At 34.0% G+C, this 17164-nt stretch overlaps 1 protein-coding gene across 2 annotated transcripts in view; it reads left to right on the top strand.

The window, feature by feature from the left end:
• Positions 1-15825, top strand: part of nfatc3a (nuclear factor of activated T cells 3a) — a 103268-nt gene extending 87443 nt beyond the window's left edge. For both annotated transcript variants that reach the window (XM_685181.11, XM_068218457.2), the window contains exon 10: positions 11427-15825. In XM_685181.11, coding sequence (XP_690273.4) covers positions 11427-11506 — 80 coding nt within the window. In that variant the 3' untranslated portion in view covers positions 11507-15825. The remainder of the gene's footprint in view (positions 1-11426) is intronic.
• The last annotated feature ends 1339 nt before the right edge of the window (positions 15826-17164 follow it).

Genomic DNA, 17164 nt, shown 5'->3' with positions numbered 1-17164 from the left:
CTTAATAATCGAATGATTTTTAGCATTAAAAGAAAAATGGATCGTTTTGACCTGTACAGTGTATGGTTTTGTGGTCCAGGGTCACAAATGTACTGCATAACTGAGTTTTGAGTGGCACTATTTGAATTGTACATTTGTTGGCTTGGCATGCAAACTTTGTTTTGCTCCTTTTATATTGATTGCTCCGAGATCTTTTATGCTTTGAGTTATCAAAAGAAAATGTGTATATGTATGTTGGAGGGAGGCCAGTATAATTACGGTAAGGACTGCTACACGGGCTGCTTGCACATTGTGGTTTGATCTTATCATTGTAGTTAAGACATGCTTCTGTCTAACTTCAAGAGCATTTTGTGTTATTGAACTCAGGGAAATCTAGTATTATTATTGTACAGAAAGTTACTTTTAAATATATATTATTATATTTTTCAGTAAAGTCCATGGGGTAGGCGCGCAGTTGAAACGTTAAAGCCGGTACAGTTTTTATGACACTTCCACTGCCGCATTTTTTGGTGATGCCCAATGTAACCTATGGCTACATTGTACTGATCTTTAAAGTAAGTGACTAAACATGTTAAAGAGGTGGCTGAAGCGTCTGGTCAAAAAATGTGGATGAATCACTGACTGAATTCTTAAATGGGGAATCCACAATATGATTCACAGAGCAAACTGACTGATCTCTTGTGCTTTCTCAGACACTTTTGTTCTTTTTCTTCTCTATAGTCTTTTAGTCTTTTTAGTTGTTTAAAACTGATGATTGTTAAAACTGTGATTTTCAGAGTAGTGTTATGTATGTCATTGCTAAAGGGTTCAGAGCATTATAAATAGAAAAGGTTAAAAAAAAAAAACATAAACATGGTCTAGATTTCCCATTTCATGCTCTGTAGTTGTGAGCAACAGATCAGTTCGTTTAGACATATGACTTTTTTTTTTCCTGAATGGAAATGGGTGTTTTCTATCAGTTGCTCTGACTGATGAGGTCAGTCTTGCCTAGTATGATACTTTCCATCATAACAGAAAACGCTCACTGCTTTGGAAATAGAAAAAAAGAGAAAAAAAAACAGGATCTCACCTACGTTGGAATTTTTTCATTTATTTTTTTCACGATGGAGTGCCTTTTTGGATAGATTTATATTAGTGAACATGTTTATATATATATATATATATATATTGCACCTATCCTCCTTTCTCAGCAAGAAGTTTTATAATTCTTTAAAATATGCTAATATTTAGTATAATTTAGTGTGTGTGTGTATGTGTGTGTGTGTGTGTGTGTGTGTGTGTGTGTGTGTGTGTGTGTGTGTGTGTGTGTGTGTGTATTATTCATATTTATTAGCCCTCCCCTTTCTTTTTTAATTATTTCCCAAATTATTTTTAACAGAGCAAGGAAATTTTCACAGTAAGTCTGATAATAGTTTTTATTCTAAAGAAAGTTTTATTTGTTTTATTTCGGCTAAAATAAAAACTGTTTTAGTTTTTTAAAACATTTTAAGGTAAAAATTAATAGCTCCTTTATGCTATATTTTTTTCGATGGTCTACTGAAAAAAACATAGTTATATAATAACTTGCCTAATTACCCTAACCTGCCTAGTTAACCTAATTAACCTAGTTAAGACTTTAAATGTCACTTTAAGCTGTATAGAAGTGTCTTGAAAAGTATCTATTTTTTGTCATCATGGCATAGATAAAATAAATCAGTTATTAGAAAATGAGTTATTAAAATTAATATGTTTAGAAATGTGTTGAAAAAAATATCTCCATTGGGGGAAAAATAAACAGGGGGAGCTAATAGTTCAGGGGGGCTAATAATTCTAACATCAACTATGTATACTTATAATATGTGTGTGTATGTATATATATATATTTTTTTTTTAATATATATATATTTATATACATACATACATACATACATACATACATACATACATACATACATACATGCATACATACATACATATATATATATATATATTTTAACTTCTTTATTTTAATTTAATGTTTTTGCGTATGAGTGTGATATAAAATTTTACCTATATTTTAATGTATTTATTTTCACAAATGTTATTTGAAACGTTTAAGAATACCATAGTTTAATTTGACACTAAACTACTGGCAATATTTAATTTATATGTAATTATTTCAACATCTGCAATTATGCATCTTTATTAATAAGTAGGTTCAAGTGTAATGTGATTTCTTATTTAATAAACATAAAATAGTCATAGGTTTTCCAGTGAGTGACAGCCCGTCTGAACTGTTACCTGTCGGCCAGTGCTGTGGTTTGTCCAGTGATTCACAGTTTAGGGACGGCACCATCAAACAATATCCTTTGCCCCATCTCAGAGTTTTGCTGTCTGTCAGCGCTCAAACTCAGACCCTGTATATTGTATGTTAATAAGGGATGGCCCCTTACATTCATCCACAGAGGATCCCCCGTTTAAAGACTCAACCCTGAGAGAGTCGAGCGTTATGTGAAAGAGATTGAGATGAATCATGCTTTCTTACATGTGGGGAAAGGCAATGTTGAAGCCTCTCTAGTCAGTTGTTGCCATATTGCGTTATATTGCACAGTAACTTCCCGTATTTGACTGAGTCAGATGCATCGCTAATATCAAGTGGCAGTCTCAGTTTAGACACTCTCCGACTGAATATACTGTTGAGATTTTTGTGCTCTGTGCTGGGTTAAATCATTTACAGTTAGCGACTGTGGGGTGAATCGAACAACTTGAGTTTTCACGGACTGAGCCCAGACTTTTGGCCACACATCCTGAGGTGAATTACTTTCATACTGATCCAAATGCTGAACAATGAGAGTATGCATTGAAACTGCAGTGTGTGTATGTGTGCGTGTGAATGAAAATGAGAAACTACAGTGCGCTTTTGTCACACAAAAATGGAAAAAGTGAGAAAAGAAAGCTTTTGGTCCTGGAGGAGACAGGAAAATAACGTTTTAAAATAAGAAAGTCCTCATCAAAGTAGAGTAAATAACGTGGCAGACGGCATATTAGTCGTTTCTTCAAAATCGGCACGGGTAAAATCTGCCAATACCACAGGCACACCACAGACACTGATTAAATAGCTGTCTTTATGTATTGACCAACTGTGTGCTGTGCTAAAAATACTGCTGTACATTTTTCTTTCATTTGCTGTTTGCTTGTTTTTCTCTCCGCCAGATGTTTATGTGTGCATGTGCAATGCTCTGTGGCAATAACTCAATTAAACCATATTTGACCCTTTTTTTTAACAATTATTTTTTATTTAAGTATTGAAGTTGTTTTTGACATCTGTTTAGTGGAAAAGCTTGTGCTTCAAAAATCGTAGACATGTAGATGTATTTAAATGCTTCCATGTATCAATGTACACACACTTTTTTAATTACATAGCCTAGTCAGATTTGTTGATGACTGCTGAATTTATTAACACTGACACTGTTATTGAAATGAATCAACACAAAGCTGGTTGAGCTGTTTACAGCTTATAAACTGAACTTTGTTTGATTATGAATTAGTGCTGCAAAGTATATCGTTTCAGCATCGATATTGCAGTGTGATCATTAGCAGTAGACACGTCGCGAGTATTAGTCTGAATTAATATTTATCATTTTAGAAGTGTTTTTGAGGCCTGTGACTATGTGAGGGTTTTAAAAGCTTTTGGGCCTAATAAATTGTACAGTTTTTAAATTTGAAAAATTAATAATGAGAAATTCTATTAATTGATTGTTTATAAAATGTAGACTATGCAGTATTATTTTACATTTGATTATTCAATTACTGTATACCTGAATACTATTAAGACTTTTCAGAAAACGATAAAACGCTGTTTAAATAATTAGTATCTTTTTTATGTTGAATGTTTCTACGCTTGTAGATTGTTTCTTTGGGTGCTTCATACCTAGACTTTTGTTTCGGAACCTGGCGCGTTTTCCCAGTTAGCTCGGTTCGTTTGGCATTTGTGAATCCAGCAATCACACTCTGATCCGTGCTAAAACAATAGGTCTAAGATCGCCTGAATGAGGTGGTCTCGGCTCGATTGAAACAAACTCGGGAGCGCATCGATTGCAGTGAGAAAGCAAAACAATTAGAACTAGGCTAAATCACAGTGTATTATGGATATGTAATAGGCAGATATGGCTGTATGAAGAGAGGATTATGAGTAGGGCAGAATGTCATTCCTACCGGTAAATGTGCGTTTCATGTCAAATACGAAAGTGAAAGTATGCTCACTAATTTCGAGAGCTGTTTATGGGTTAGGAAAATTGAAGTCTTGGTTTATCTATTATGTCTCTCCATAATGTAAAGCCTGTAATGCATAACTCTAGCCGAGGGCTATGTATGAGAAAGTCTTACCTCTGATTTATATTTGGTGACGAAGTCTGTTGGTGTCAACATTCAAAATTAAAGCGCAGCTTTTGGCTTAAAATGTCTTATTGCTGATCGTCATGAATTAAAGGATGCATGACAGCTTAGTAGGAATCTGAAAAATAAACCATGAAACTCTGACCAATATGAGGAGAGTTTACTTGCACGTGACTTGTTTTAGCTCTTTTGGTCCCTTTAGAAACTTTGCAGTGTGAAAGCGAACAGCACCAAGAACAAAGAGCAGTGTTATAACAATTTGAATACCTGTTTCGTAACAAACCAATTGATCAACAGGTGTGAAAGCACCCCTATATTTTATGCATATGCACTCCCCTACAGAATCATCCCAATTTAAATGATAAATTCTTTCCAAATAGTTGTTCAACACATCTGGTGAAATTGCATTCATATCGCAATATATATCGCAGAATAAAAAAAATATTGCAATGTTAGATTTTTCCAATATCGTGCAGCCCTATTATCAATGAACTTTACAGTAATTGAACTAAACTGAATCAACACTGAATTGACTGTAACTGAGAAATGACACTGTTGTCCTGTTACAGCCGTCTTTCTGCAGAAGATAGATTTGCCCCATTTTTGAAAAACACATCATTACTTTTCCTGTTTATTACTGAGAAGCTGCTTTGAAACAACCTTCATGATATGAACCATGCCTAAAATATTGATTTAAATTCGTTTTTTTTTTTTTTTTTTCTGGAAAGTAAGAGTGGTTTTTGCTTGCTGAGATCAAATCACACCAGGTAAAATTTTGAACAAATTCATTAGTGGTTTTCAAAACTAATTTATTTATTTATTTATTTGCCTAAAAATACCTATTCATGTTTACCCAGTGTTAATCACCTCAGATGACACTTTGCAAATTGCGGTATAAAGTGTGCAGGAGGCGTCAGCGTTTACAATTACTCTGTATTTTGTTAGTTGTATCAGTCATCTACGGTGTGTGTGAACTTCTGCAGTGCAGGTTCATGTGTGTGTGTGTGTGTGTATGTGTGTGAGATTGTTGGACTGTTTGTGCGGCGTAAGCGGCAGAGTGGGTTTTAAAGCAGAACTCACAATCAGCCCAGAGCAGGTCTGCATGTGTGAAGAGTGTTCATGCAAGAGGAAGAGCCGCCTACGCCAACAGGATGATCTGTGACAGCGGCTGGGCATTTCAAACATCACACACACTCACACACGCGCGCGCAGAACATGCAACTTCTGCACACAAAACCATCACAAATAATAACATCACCCACATAAGAATTGTACCAAAGCAACTCTACACTTTGAACAGACTAAATAACAATACATGTGCACAAAGCGAGGAAAAATGTCAACTTGATGAACGTAAATAATTTTATAAAAGACCCTGTGCACAAGTAACAAAAGATAGAATCTTCAGCAACCACAAATTACTAAAATACTTGTGCAATTCCTAAATACATAAAGCATGACGCTCAAACTGAATGACATGAGTGCTATAGTTAGGTCTGGTGACATTTAGATGTTTTTAAACAGCCAAAAGCCGTGCGTAAAACATCACAAACGTCAGTTGTTTTACGTGCACAATGCGACTGCACAGTTGCTTTAAATATTGGCCATACAGAAGGCCTGTTATAGGCGACGCTCACATTATTTTGATTTACTGAACGGATCAGCACAGTCCTTTATATGGTCCTCTGACACTTTTTTTTAAAACACCCTCTGCCATATTTCACATCTGAACACACATATTCTTTCATTTACCTTTAATGTTATTTTTAGCGCCAAGTCCAGCTCTCTGGCTTTTGATGTCTTGTTAGGAAATGACTGTTTATGCCGTTATATACGTCTGCTGAAGCTTAGCTCTAATCCTGTGTAGGGAATTGAGCGGCATATTTGTTCACTCTGACTGAGCTCACCTTTTTTTAGTTGCGTCGGAAAATGTGGTGAAAGCTGGTCCATCCCAGTCAGTCATGGGCTGTCTGGATGAGGAATGCAGGGATTATTAAGCGCCTGCAGAGGCAGGTATACTCGTATGAATGATACCTGCGGCCCCTTCAACAGTCAAACCTGTTTCTCTGCTCCTCAGCTTTTCCCTCAGATTTGTCATCGCCTGTTATAGATGTGGGCTTTTTCACTCCGATGACAAGCCTGGAAATCGGGTGATTGAATGCTGTGGTGAGCGTTTCAAAAAGCTGCCATCTATCCTGAGGAACGATTCTTTTTTCCACAAAGCGAGGAGCCGTCTTTGCCCTAGTTCTTCTGTGTTGGTTTTTATAGGATGAACCTTTGCATTATGATTGTTGACTGATTTTGCATCAATTTTGTAGTGCTTGCCATAGCGTTCTACTATTCAGTAGAGCGTGGGGAGAATCAGACGCATTTTTACAGCATTAATCAGAAGACTGCAGAGATGACCTGTTGAAAAACTTTGGCTGCTTGCTGAAAGGCATAGTTCACCCAAATCTTTTACTCACCCTGCACTTGTTCCAAACCTGTTTGAGTTTCTTACGTCTGTTGAAAACAACAGAAGCAGTGTTGGGTGTAATTACTTACAAAGTAACTGGTTACTGCAATTAAATTAATTTTCTTTTTCTAAAAAAAAAAAATTAAAGGATGGGATTACTTTTCATTAAGGTCATTTAATTACAGTGTTTACTTATAATGTACTTCCTTTAAATACTGAACATCATTTCAACAGTTTAATTAAGCAAGTTTAAGTAATTTTTTTGTTATACAAATATATTTGGCAAGATAACAAAAAAAATTAACTAAAGAACATTTATCATGACATTTGCACATACTTCAAAAAATAATTCTTTATATACAGTTACAGTTTATAAATTACTTTAATATATATACAGTTAAAATCAGGATTATTAACCCCCCTTTGAATTTTTTTTCTTTTTTTAATATTTGCCAAATGATGTTTAAGAGAGACAGAGAGAGATTATGAAAATTTTATTGATAAAAATAATATTGATAAATATATTGAGTATGATATATAATTATTATATAGGGTAGCCTGGTGGCGCAGTGAGTAGCACAATCGCCTCACAGCAAGAAGGTCACCGGTTCGAGCCTTGGCTAGGTCAGTTGGCATTTTATGTTCTCCCCGTGATTGCGTTGGTTTCCTCCGGTGCTCCGGTTACCCCCACAAGTCCAAAGAGAAGTGGGACAGGTGACATGGATAAGCTAAATTGTCAGTAGTGTATGTGAGTGAATAAGTGTGTATGGATGTTTCCCAGTGATGGCTTGCAGCTGGAAAGACATCTGCTGCTTAAAACATAAGCTGGATAAGCTGGTGGTTCATTCTGCTGTGGTGACCCCAGATTAATAAAGGGACTAAGCTGAAAAAAAAATGAAGAAATGAGTTAATGAATGAATTATGATATAATTATAAATATATATTATAATGAATTTATTTCACATTATCTCTAACAAAGAATGTTAGAGCTGCACTTGCAATAAGACATTTGCTTTTATTAATTGTAACTGTTTTGGATTGATTCATGCAATGTTTACAATTAGTTACACGTGTTAATCTTTAAAAAAATCTGATTAAAAGGTTTTGTTTGGCTCAAATGTAAAGTATTAAAACAGTTTAATTCCCATTGTGTATGCATACACTGTAAAACATGCTGGGTTCCACACAATTTCTTCATGTTGTCCCAACACAAATAGATTAAGTTACATTTTTATTTTTAATTAACTTTACTAATTTTTACTAATTTAAGTTAATTGAACATAAAACAATTATGTTGAGCCCACAAAACACTTTAAGAGTTGCAATGTTTTAACTCATTTTAAATAAGTAGTGTAAACAAGCAGCAAAGTGAGTGTATAGAAGATTAAAAAAAAATGTAAATAGTACTAAGTCAAGTATTTCAATTACTTGGTAATTAAGTTACATTTTAGACAAAAGTATTTAGAAAAGTATTTTTAATTATGTAATTATTAATTCTTTACTTTTTTTAGTTATCTTACCCAACACTTAATTGGAGATATGCTGAAAACATTTCCATACTATTTATTTTTATATCCTACTATACATTTCAATGACTACTGTTTTTTTTTTTTTTTTTTTTTTTTGTCATTGAACCTTTTTTATTTTAAACTTATATACCCCACACAACATAAAATTCACAAAATAAAATCAACAATCAGGAAAATAATGCAAACAAATTATAATAAAAAAATATTAAGATAAATAATAAATGATACAACAGACAGCCAATGACTACTGGTTTCTAACATTCTGCATAATATCTTATATGTTTAGCTGGAAAAAAGAAATGTATAAGGCATTAGTTGAAATTGAGAAAATAGTGAGTTCATTTTTGGATGAACTATAGTCTCCTGGCCTGCTGAAGTAATTACCACACTTGCTGCACTGTCTTCTGGGATGTAGAACATGTGTTTTAACAATGGATCGATTTTATGCAGCCTCTTCATAGTGCTCTGAAAGCCCCAGCCGACAGGCTAAAGGAAATGTATTCAAAGACCATTAAACTCATAATGAACTGATGCAACTGCCTGCATCAAAGCCTGGTAGTTAAAGAAGTGTAGAGGATGGTTTTATAGTGGGGTTTGTGTCATCTTAGTAAGACTGCTTCTGTTAAAAAAAATAATGTCTCAGTTGAGGATGTCAGATTTGAGAATTCACAAACCAAAGTTGTTTTTCTTCTTCATACCTCCATCTGACTCTTATTTTTCTTAACCCTCGAGGATGTTGTCTGTCCTCGACTTTACACAGCTCAACACTGCCATTCAGTGGTCAGTTATAGGAATTGTTTTCAGATGATCAATATGAAAATTCCCTAGCATGTGCTACCACTCAAAACTCTGAAGTTTCATTAAACAAGGATGCATTAACTTGATCAAATGTGACATTTACGCAACTGTTTTTGTAATTTTATAAAACATCTTGCCACTAATGATGCATTTTTATCAAAGATTTAATTTAAAATGTGTTTTATTTTAGAAAGAAAATATTTCACCGTTTTGCTGCATTTGTTGTTTTTGAGATTAATAAATGCATTCTTGATGAACAGATAAAAATTCATAAACAATCAATTGTAATGTTTACAGAGTGCTTTATAATAAAAGATAATCTTCTTTTGAAATATGGCAAGCCATTTTGACATTTAATCAATAGCCTGTACTGGTATCTATTTTTATGTTACTAGTGCTTATTTTTTAGGTTCGACTATCTTTTCCATTTAGTACTACTACTAATTCATTAAATACTAGTGCTTATTTATTAGATACTAGTACCTGTTAAATAGATACTAGTACTTATTCATTACTAATTCTTATTTAATAGATTCTAGCTCTTCTTCATTAGATACCAGAACTTATTTTAATTGTGACTAGTAACTATTCTGTTGTTACTATTGACAAATTTAAAACATTTTCCATTGATTTCTATGGGATCTGTCATTGAGATTTCAACTATTCAGTTTTGACAAGTATGTATTCTATCTGGGACTAGTACATATTTTTATGTGCTAGTAGTTAACCATTAGGTGCTAGTACTTAGTAATTAGATACTAGTTCTTAAATAATAGATACTAGTACTTATGTATTAGATACTAGTACTCATTCATTAGATACTAATACATAATTAATACTAGTACTCAATCATTAGATACTAATACCTAATTAATAGATACTAATACTTACAGTTGAAGTCAGAATTATTAGCCCCACTTTTTAAATTATTCCCAAATGATTTTTAACAGAGCAAGGAAATTTTCACAGTATGCCTGATCTTTTTTTTTTTTTTTTCTGGATAAAGTCTTATTTGTTTTATTTCAGCTAGAATAAAAGCAATTTTTAATAAAAATAAAAACAATTTAAGGTCAAAATGAATAGCCCCTTTAAACAATTTTTTCGAAAGTCTACAGATCAAGGCATTGGTATACAATAATATGCCTAATTACCCTAACCTGCCTGGTTAACCTAATTAACCTAGTTAAGCCTTTAAATGTCACTTTAAGCTGTATAGAAGTGTCTTGAAAAATATCTAGTCAAATATTATTTACTGTCATCATGGCAAACATAAAATAAATCAGTAATTAGAAATGAGTTATTAAAACTATTGTTTAGAAATGTGTTGAAAAAAAAATATTCTCTCCGTTAAACAGAAATTGGGGAAAAAAATAAACAGAGGGGCTACTCATTCTGACTTCAACTGAAAGTATACTAGTATTCTGTACTAGCACTTATTCATTAGATATTAGTTTCTATTTAATAAATATAGTGCTTATGAAATAGATACTACAACTTATTTAAAAGATACTAGTACACATTTCTTAAACACTAGTAATTGTTTGAAATGTTGCTTGTAAAAAATGATGAGTAAACTTTTAATTGAACTCTACTTTCCATTTGGACTAGTCGTAACATAAGACGAGTAAAAAAAAAAACAGAACTGTAAAATAAGAATTGTTACTAGTAATAATAAAAGATACTAGTTTCTGATAAATTAAATACTACTAATGAATAACTACTAGTGTTTATTTAACAGTCACATGTATCTATTTAGGATTTCTATTAAACAGATACTAATTTCTAATGAATGAGTACTAGTATCTAATACAGTACACAAGTACTACTATCTATTTAATTGGTATCTAATGAATGAGTACTAGTATCTAACAAAAAGAACTAGTGTCTAATGAGTAAGCTATATTTTTTTAAAGCACTAGTATCTAAAGAATAAGCACAAGTTCTTAATGGAAAAGATACCATCTAAGAATCTTTTCTAGTACGGGTTATAGAATAAATATTAAAATCTCTTGCCAAACTCAACAATTGTTTTACTCCAAAAACATCATCTCTGTGGGATTTGTACACTGTAAACTGCAGAAATGATGTTGAGAATGAAACTTTACCATTACCGGAATGACAAGCAGTTTCTAACATATGAAAAGAAGAATCATTTTAAATGTAAATCAGTCATTTTTTCAGATTATTACAGTATCTACTGCAAAATTTATTTCAAACATTTTAATTGTGTCTCCAACCATATCAGTCTCTGTATTTCCCTTATCAATAATCTCCTTATGTGTGTGTTTCAGTGAATGAGATCATCGGCAGAGACATGTCTCAGGCCCCAGGGGCTCATGGAGGATCTCCATCAGCACACAGTCAATCCTAGCCCTCCAAACACCACAGTAAACTCTGACAATCCTCCCAGGACTGCTGCGCCGGCCTCCAGTTTCACCCTGAACACACCAATCATCCAAAAACCATCAATCCTGAAGCAGTCTGAGCAGCAGTGGCCGCTTCCTCCACAATCATGAACACAGCTCGGCCTGTAAATGAGTTGGGGTATAAACTATACGCATGCACACAAAATCAGGTGTACCGTCAACACACACATGCAGTGTGCTGTTCTCCTGGAAATAAACCAATAATTCAGGGCTCTCTGACAGGATGATGTATTATATGTAGCTTGTAGACTGACCCTATGCATTTGAGCGCCGACATGTATGCAGTCCACTCGAGGTGTGATGTGTGGCCACACGTCAGGCCTTCTTACCAGCGAAAAAACGCTGCATTCTGCCAGTGCTGCCCCCTAGAGGACTGGCGCTGAGTCTGTAGCGAGAAATATGCAACATTCCAGGTGTTTAGTGACCTTTCTGAGCTGTAGATAATCTTGTTTAATAATTGGCCCGTTTCCTCTTCAGGTTGAACAAATGCCTTATGTAGTAGCAGTGATTTTGAACAGGCTTTCTGCTGAGAACTTGTAGTCTTTTTACTTTTCAGTGAGGACGCCGCTGGTGTGTGTAAAATGTAGCCGAGCTTCATCTTGTGTTTTGGAGTGCTGTGAATGGTGTTGGTTCGATCTTACTGTCACAGTGCTGCGCTTTAAAAACAAAAAGTCAAGGGAATTGTTGAAGGAATTATGTTGTTTTGTACAGTTGCACGAGAAGATGAGCTCCTGACCGCAGACCATCTGAAGGTCTGGAGATAATAAAGCCCATATAGGATATATATAAATATGAGCAAATATGAAGAGTCCACTTGAAAATTCTCTCTTGGTGTCTGTTTATGAATTGTTGTTAACATTGTTTTATTCTGAAAGGAGGATTTCTTCAAAATCTAAAACCAAATCTAATTTAGACTTTCATTCATTCATTATCTACTTGGCCTAGTCACTTTATTAATCAGAGTTTGCCACAGCGGAATGAACCGCCAACTTATCCAGCACGATTTACGCAGGGGGCGCCCTTTCAGCTGCGACCCATCACTGGGAAACATCCATACACACTTAAGCTTACCCAATTCACCTATAGTGGATATATTTGGACTGTTGAAACCGGAGCACCCAGAGGAACCCCATGCTAATTTTGACTTCTTTTTTCCCTTTAAACACAAAGGTGCCATGGTTTTTTTGCCATGCTTATATTTGTTTTTAAACAAAACAATTACAAAGTTGTTTTTAGCGTCAGTAGAGTTCAGAAAAGTCTACGTTTGGTAGAATAACCATAATATTCATTCAAAATGAAACGATTTTTTTAGATCAGGGCTACCCACTTTTTCATTGAGAGTCATGGGCTGTGTCCAGTCAGGTCCATAAATATTGGGACATCCACACAATTCTTTTCACAATTCTCACTTGATCTGCAGACTGTCAGCTTTAATTTGAGGGTATTTACATTCAAATCAGATGAACGGTGTAGGAATTACAAGTTTGCATATGTGCCTCCCTCTCACTTGTACCCTCAGATTAGAGCACATTGGCTTGTGTTGGTGCAGAGAGGAAAATGTTAGAGCTGTGTCCCAGTGTTTATGGTCCTGACTGTATATAAAGAAAAACAAAACTATATTACATTAAGGATGCTATGGGTAATTTCCTTATTTATTTTATAATGACTTTAAATCATATTAGCTAGTGCAGTATAACTTTTCAAATGTTAACCTATTACAATAAAAGCATAAACAATCACATTTATAAAGCAACGGAGTTCAGGTACACTCGTCAAGCAGAATCTGCCTTGATTTGCTCACCGAAGTCAGGTGACCGTATGTACATTTAAATGAAATGTCATTCATTTGCAGCATTTAATAGAAACATTTCATTTGAGTCAGTTTTAAACAATAAACAAACAAAGGAAAGGTTAGAGTAGATTTGGAATGACAATCTCTAAAGCATCCTTTTCATTCTTGCTCTTCTTGCTTGGTGGACCAAATCAAAGGTTGCCACGGGCCTTTTTTTTTTTTTTTTTTGAACATCTCTGATTTAGATTCATTGTTATTTTCTTAATAAAATGACAATTTCTTTGTGAAGTTTGAAATAAATGACCTTTACAGAATCATAAACAGATGAACATTCCACTCAAACTCAGCTAGTATATCCAGCACATTCTGAGAATTTTCAAGTGGTCTTTGATTACTAGCCATATCTGTATATTCTCTCCGAGATGCATCGATTTACCAGACAATAATCATATTGGATGATTAACGAATAACTATTTGCATTACCACAATCATTTCAAATCAGTCAGTTATCAGAACCAGTTGAATTGATCATGTTTGGATTAAGAAAATTGAATAATCAGAGGTTAGTTTAGAGTAAACTGTTATAGACCATTTCAATGTGGTCTTGTCATTGGTCCATTGGAACATTTCCTGCTTGAGCCAAACTATTTCATTACTGTAACAAAAGGCAATTTAATCATAACTTAATGTTGAAACGGCTATATCATAACATTTATCAATATGTGGCTCTTTTAGAATGCTCTGAAGCTTTTGAAATTAAAAATGTGAAACAGGATATACGTTGGGACCGTTGTTTTTGTTTACATCCCTCAAAATGGTCTATTTTTTTGTCATGGTTTTTAATTCTGTCAAAATTGTGGGGATATTTCATTTCAGAGGAAGGCCAGATATCACTCTGAATAACTTTTTATTCTTTTATTTAATATGGTATCAGTGCATCTCTATATTTTATATGGGCTTTGTGTTCATTGAACTCAAACATATGTTGACTATGCTGAGACACACTTTGTGCCTTTGATTAGAGAAGAATTTATGCATTGGACAATTTCAAGAAAAACATTGCAGGTTTGAAGTCAGGGAAATGACCATATTTCACTTTTTGGAAAAAGAGGTGGTCTTATTAAAGGTTGCATGCTGACAATCAACAAGTAGACTATCTGTTACACAATAGAGTGACTTGAAAGCAGCTCTCAGTTTGAGTCCCTGTTGAGTTCATAGAGGTTTAAAATTGTTATTATTATTATTTTTGCTTAGTTTTGTTCCCTGTGTGGACAGAAACCCATCGAGCTTTGCTCAGTTCTTCACACACTGCCAGAGCAGACATGGGTTCAGACTAATTCAGACACATTTGTGGATCGGCTTCTTGCCTTAAAGCAATTCACTTAATACATTGTTGTTTCTTTTTTCAGTCTTTGAGACATACAGTACAGCAGTAACTATGACTGTTAACTATGTTTGGAAAAAAAAACCTGCTATGCACTATAAACCTGCCTTCTGCCTTTAAAAGAGAAAAGACAAAAAAAAAAAAACCTTGATGCCTCTAGACTAGATGCTGTAGAGATGCTTCTCCATGTAGACTATAGTTTGCCAGACAGGAGTTTGTGTGTGTGTGTTGATGCACACAGCAAAGCGTCTTAACCGTTTGTTTGTTTGTTTGTTTGTTTGTTTGTGCAGATGTGCTTTTGTCCGTTTGTAAACAGTGAACTGTAGATATTTGTTTGGAATTTCTTGAAGAACCTCTTTGAATTTGAATGGTGTAAAAGCACACTGATATACATTAGGCTATGCAAGGACAGGAAATAAATGATGGTTTGACATTTGCAAACATACAAAAACCAGATTTGTTTGATACATCTATAAAGTATGTAAGTATATATTTGGTTGTATGTAAAACCCTTACGTATAGTGACCGCTGTTTTCAATGCCACTTTTGACTATTTAATTGAAACTATCAGACATACGGTAGGAAAGCCTTAACTTGTGTTTTTGAAAAATAATGTAGAGAATGTGTGTCATAAGTTTGAGTTGGATTTAGGAATAGTTTTTTTTTTTGTGTGAATCAAGACAGCAAAACAAGCAAAATAAACAAATTTTTTAAAAATCTGATGTGAGTTCTGGGATGGATCCCTAAATAAGCACCTATCTTCATTCTCCAGAAACCAAAGATTGAACAATGTGTTCCCCTTTTACATGGAGACGACGACGCCGCCGACACCAGAACTCTATTTTTGATACTTGGATGTCATTCCTTTTTGGGTTGGTTGGATGGTTTGTAAAATAAATAAAAGTACAGGTTCAGCTGATGTTTACGGAGCCTTGTATTGTTGTTTCATGTACATTTTGTATTTAACATTTTGTAATTTTTAAGACTGCAGTGCTTTTTGAACTTATTCAAAGGGAACAGCGTGCGGCGTAGACTCTTCTGAGGTAGTGTATCAATAAAAAGAATAAATGCCCAAACGTCTCTCCCTCTGTCAGTCTGTCTGTGTGTTTTATGACAGGAAATTATGTGTGATTGGTCTGTGTTTTACCTTAGGATAATGTCAAAGATATGGAAAACAGGACGCCATAATGGGAACTAAAGAATCCTTTTAAAACGGTTCTACTTTACTGATCATGCTGTATAACATTTGAATGTCAACTTTGATACTCGAGGCTCTTTACAGAATTTTTGAATGCTCAATTCTGATTGGCTGATGAGCAAACAATAAAATGGGCAAAGGGTCATATTAAACAAGAGGGTAAAACACTAACCATTTCCAAAAGTTAGGTTAAAGACAACACTTTCTCCACTCTATACAGGTGCACACACACACACTCATACAAAACCATGCCGTTGTCATCAGAGTTGTTCTGACAATAAAATAAAATCAGGTTACAACTTAATTTATACAATTTGTAATGATTCAATCGGTTTAATTTCTTCAAGTTGAAATGACTTGTAAAGCTAATTTGATTCTGCTCTATTTAATGCATAATTTAACAGTGAATAAATGTTAGATTAAGCTTAGATTGTTATTAGTAGAGGCATTGTTGACAGATGCTCAGATTTTAGTCATTCACATATGCTTAATAAGCCTCTAACTGTATTAATAACTGCAATATTCTGCATATGAGTGGAATCACCAGTGCACTATTTTCTGCTAACTCATTGACCCATCATCAGTAATTGTATGTTGAAGGTTCAGCTCTCTAGTTCATCTTATGGTAACAAAAGGATTGAAGCTCAATTTGCCACATCCCTTAAGACCCGCAAAACAACCCTTCATGAAAAACAAATCATAATAATAATAATAATTAAAAAAATAATAATTACATGAAAATTATAAAAAATGTTTTACAATTCACCTTTCATATCAGCTTAATGTGTATTTATATTGACTGGCCTATAAAACAATCAGTGGTGAAAAGAGTACTAAAAAAAAATCATACTTGCATAAGAGTTTTGGGCAAGCACTGGCAGTTTACTGGGGTAAAAATATCTGTTTTAAATTCTTAAAGTATTAGTATAAAGTAACATTACGCTGTAAAATGTATTTCACTTAATGCTGCTTATAGGAGCTTTCATTTTCTAAGTGTAAGATTATTTGTGTGCTATTCATTGACTACATGTAAAATGTTCTTATGTAAATTAAGCTAACAATCTTTAAGATGCGCACCAATAATAACAATGCAGTAAAAGTGCATACCCCCTTTTGGATTTACAAGTATGGCACGTATGAAGTTATTAAAACGTGCCCCACTAACATATTTGAGGTTGGACTATGTTGTCTTGCAGTTGCATTTTTCACAGAGTACATATTTGTCAGTT

Source organism: Danio rerio, chromosome 7 (assembly GCF_049306965.1).
Source record: "Danio rerio strain Tuebingen ecotype United States chromosome 7, GRCz12tu, whole genome shotgun sequence".
NCBI lineage: Eukaryota > Metazoa > Chordata > Actinopteri > Cypriniformes > Danionidae > Danio > Danio rerio.
The sequence above is the reverse complement of the archived record's forward strand: the minus strand, read 5'-3'. Positions and strand labels throughout refer to the sequence as shown.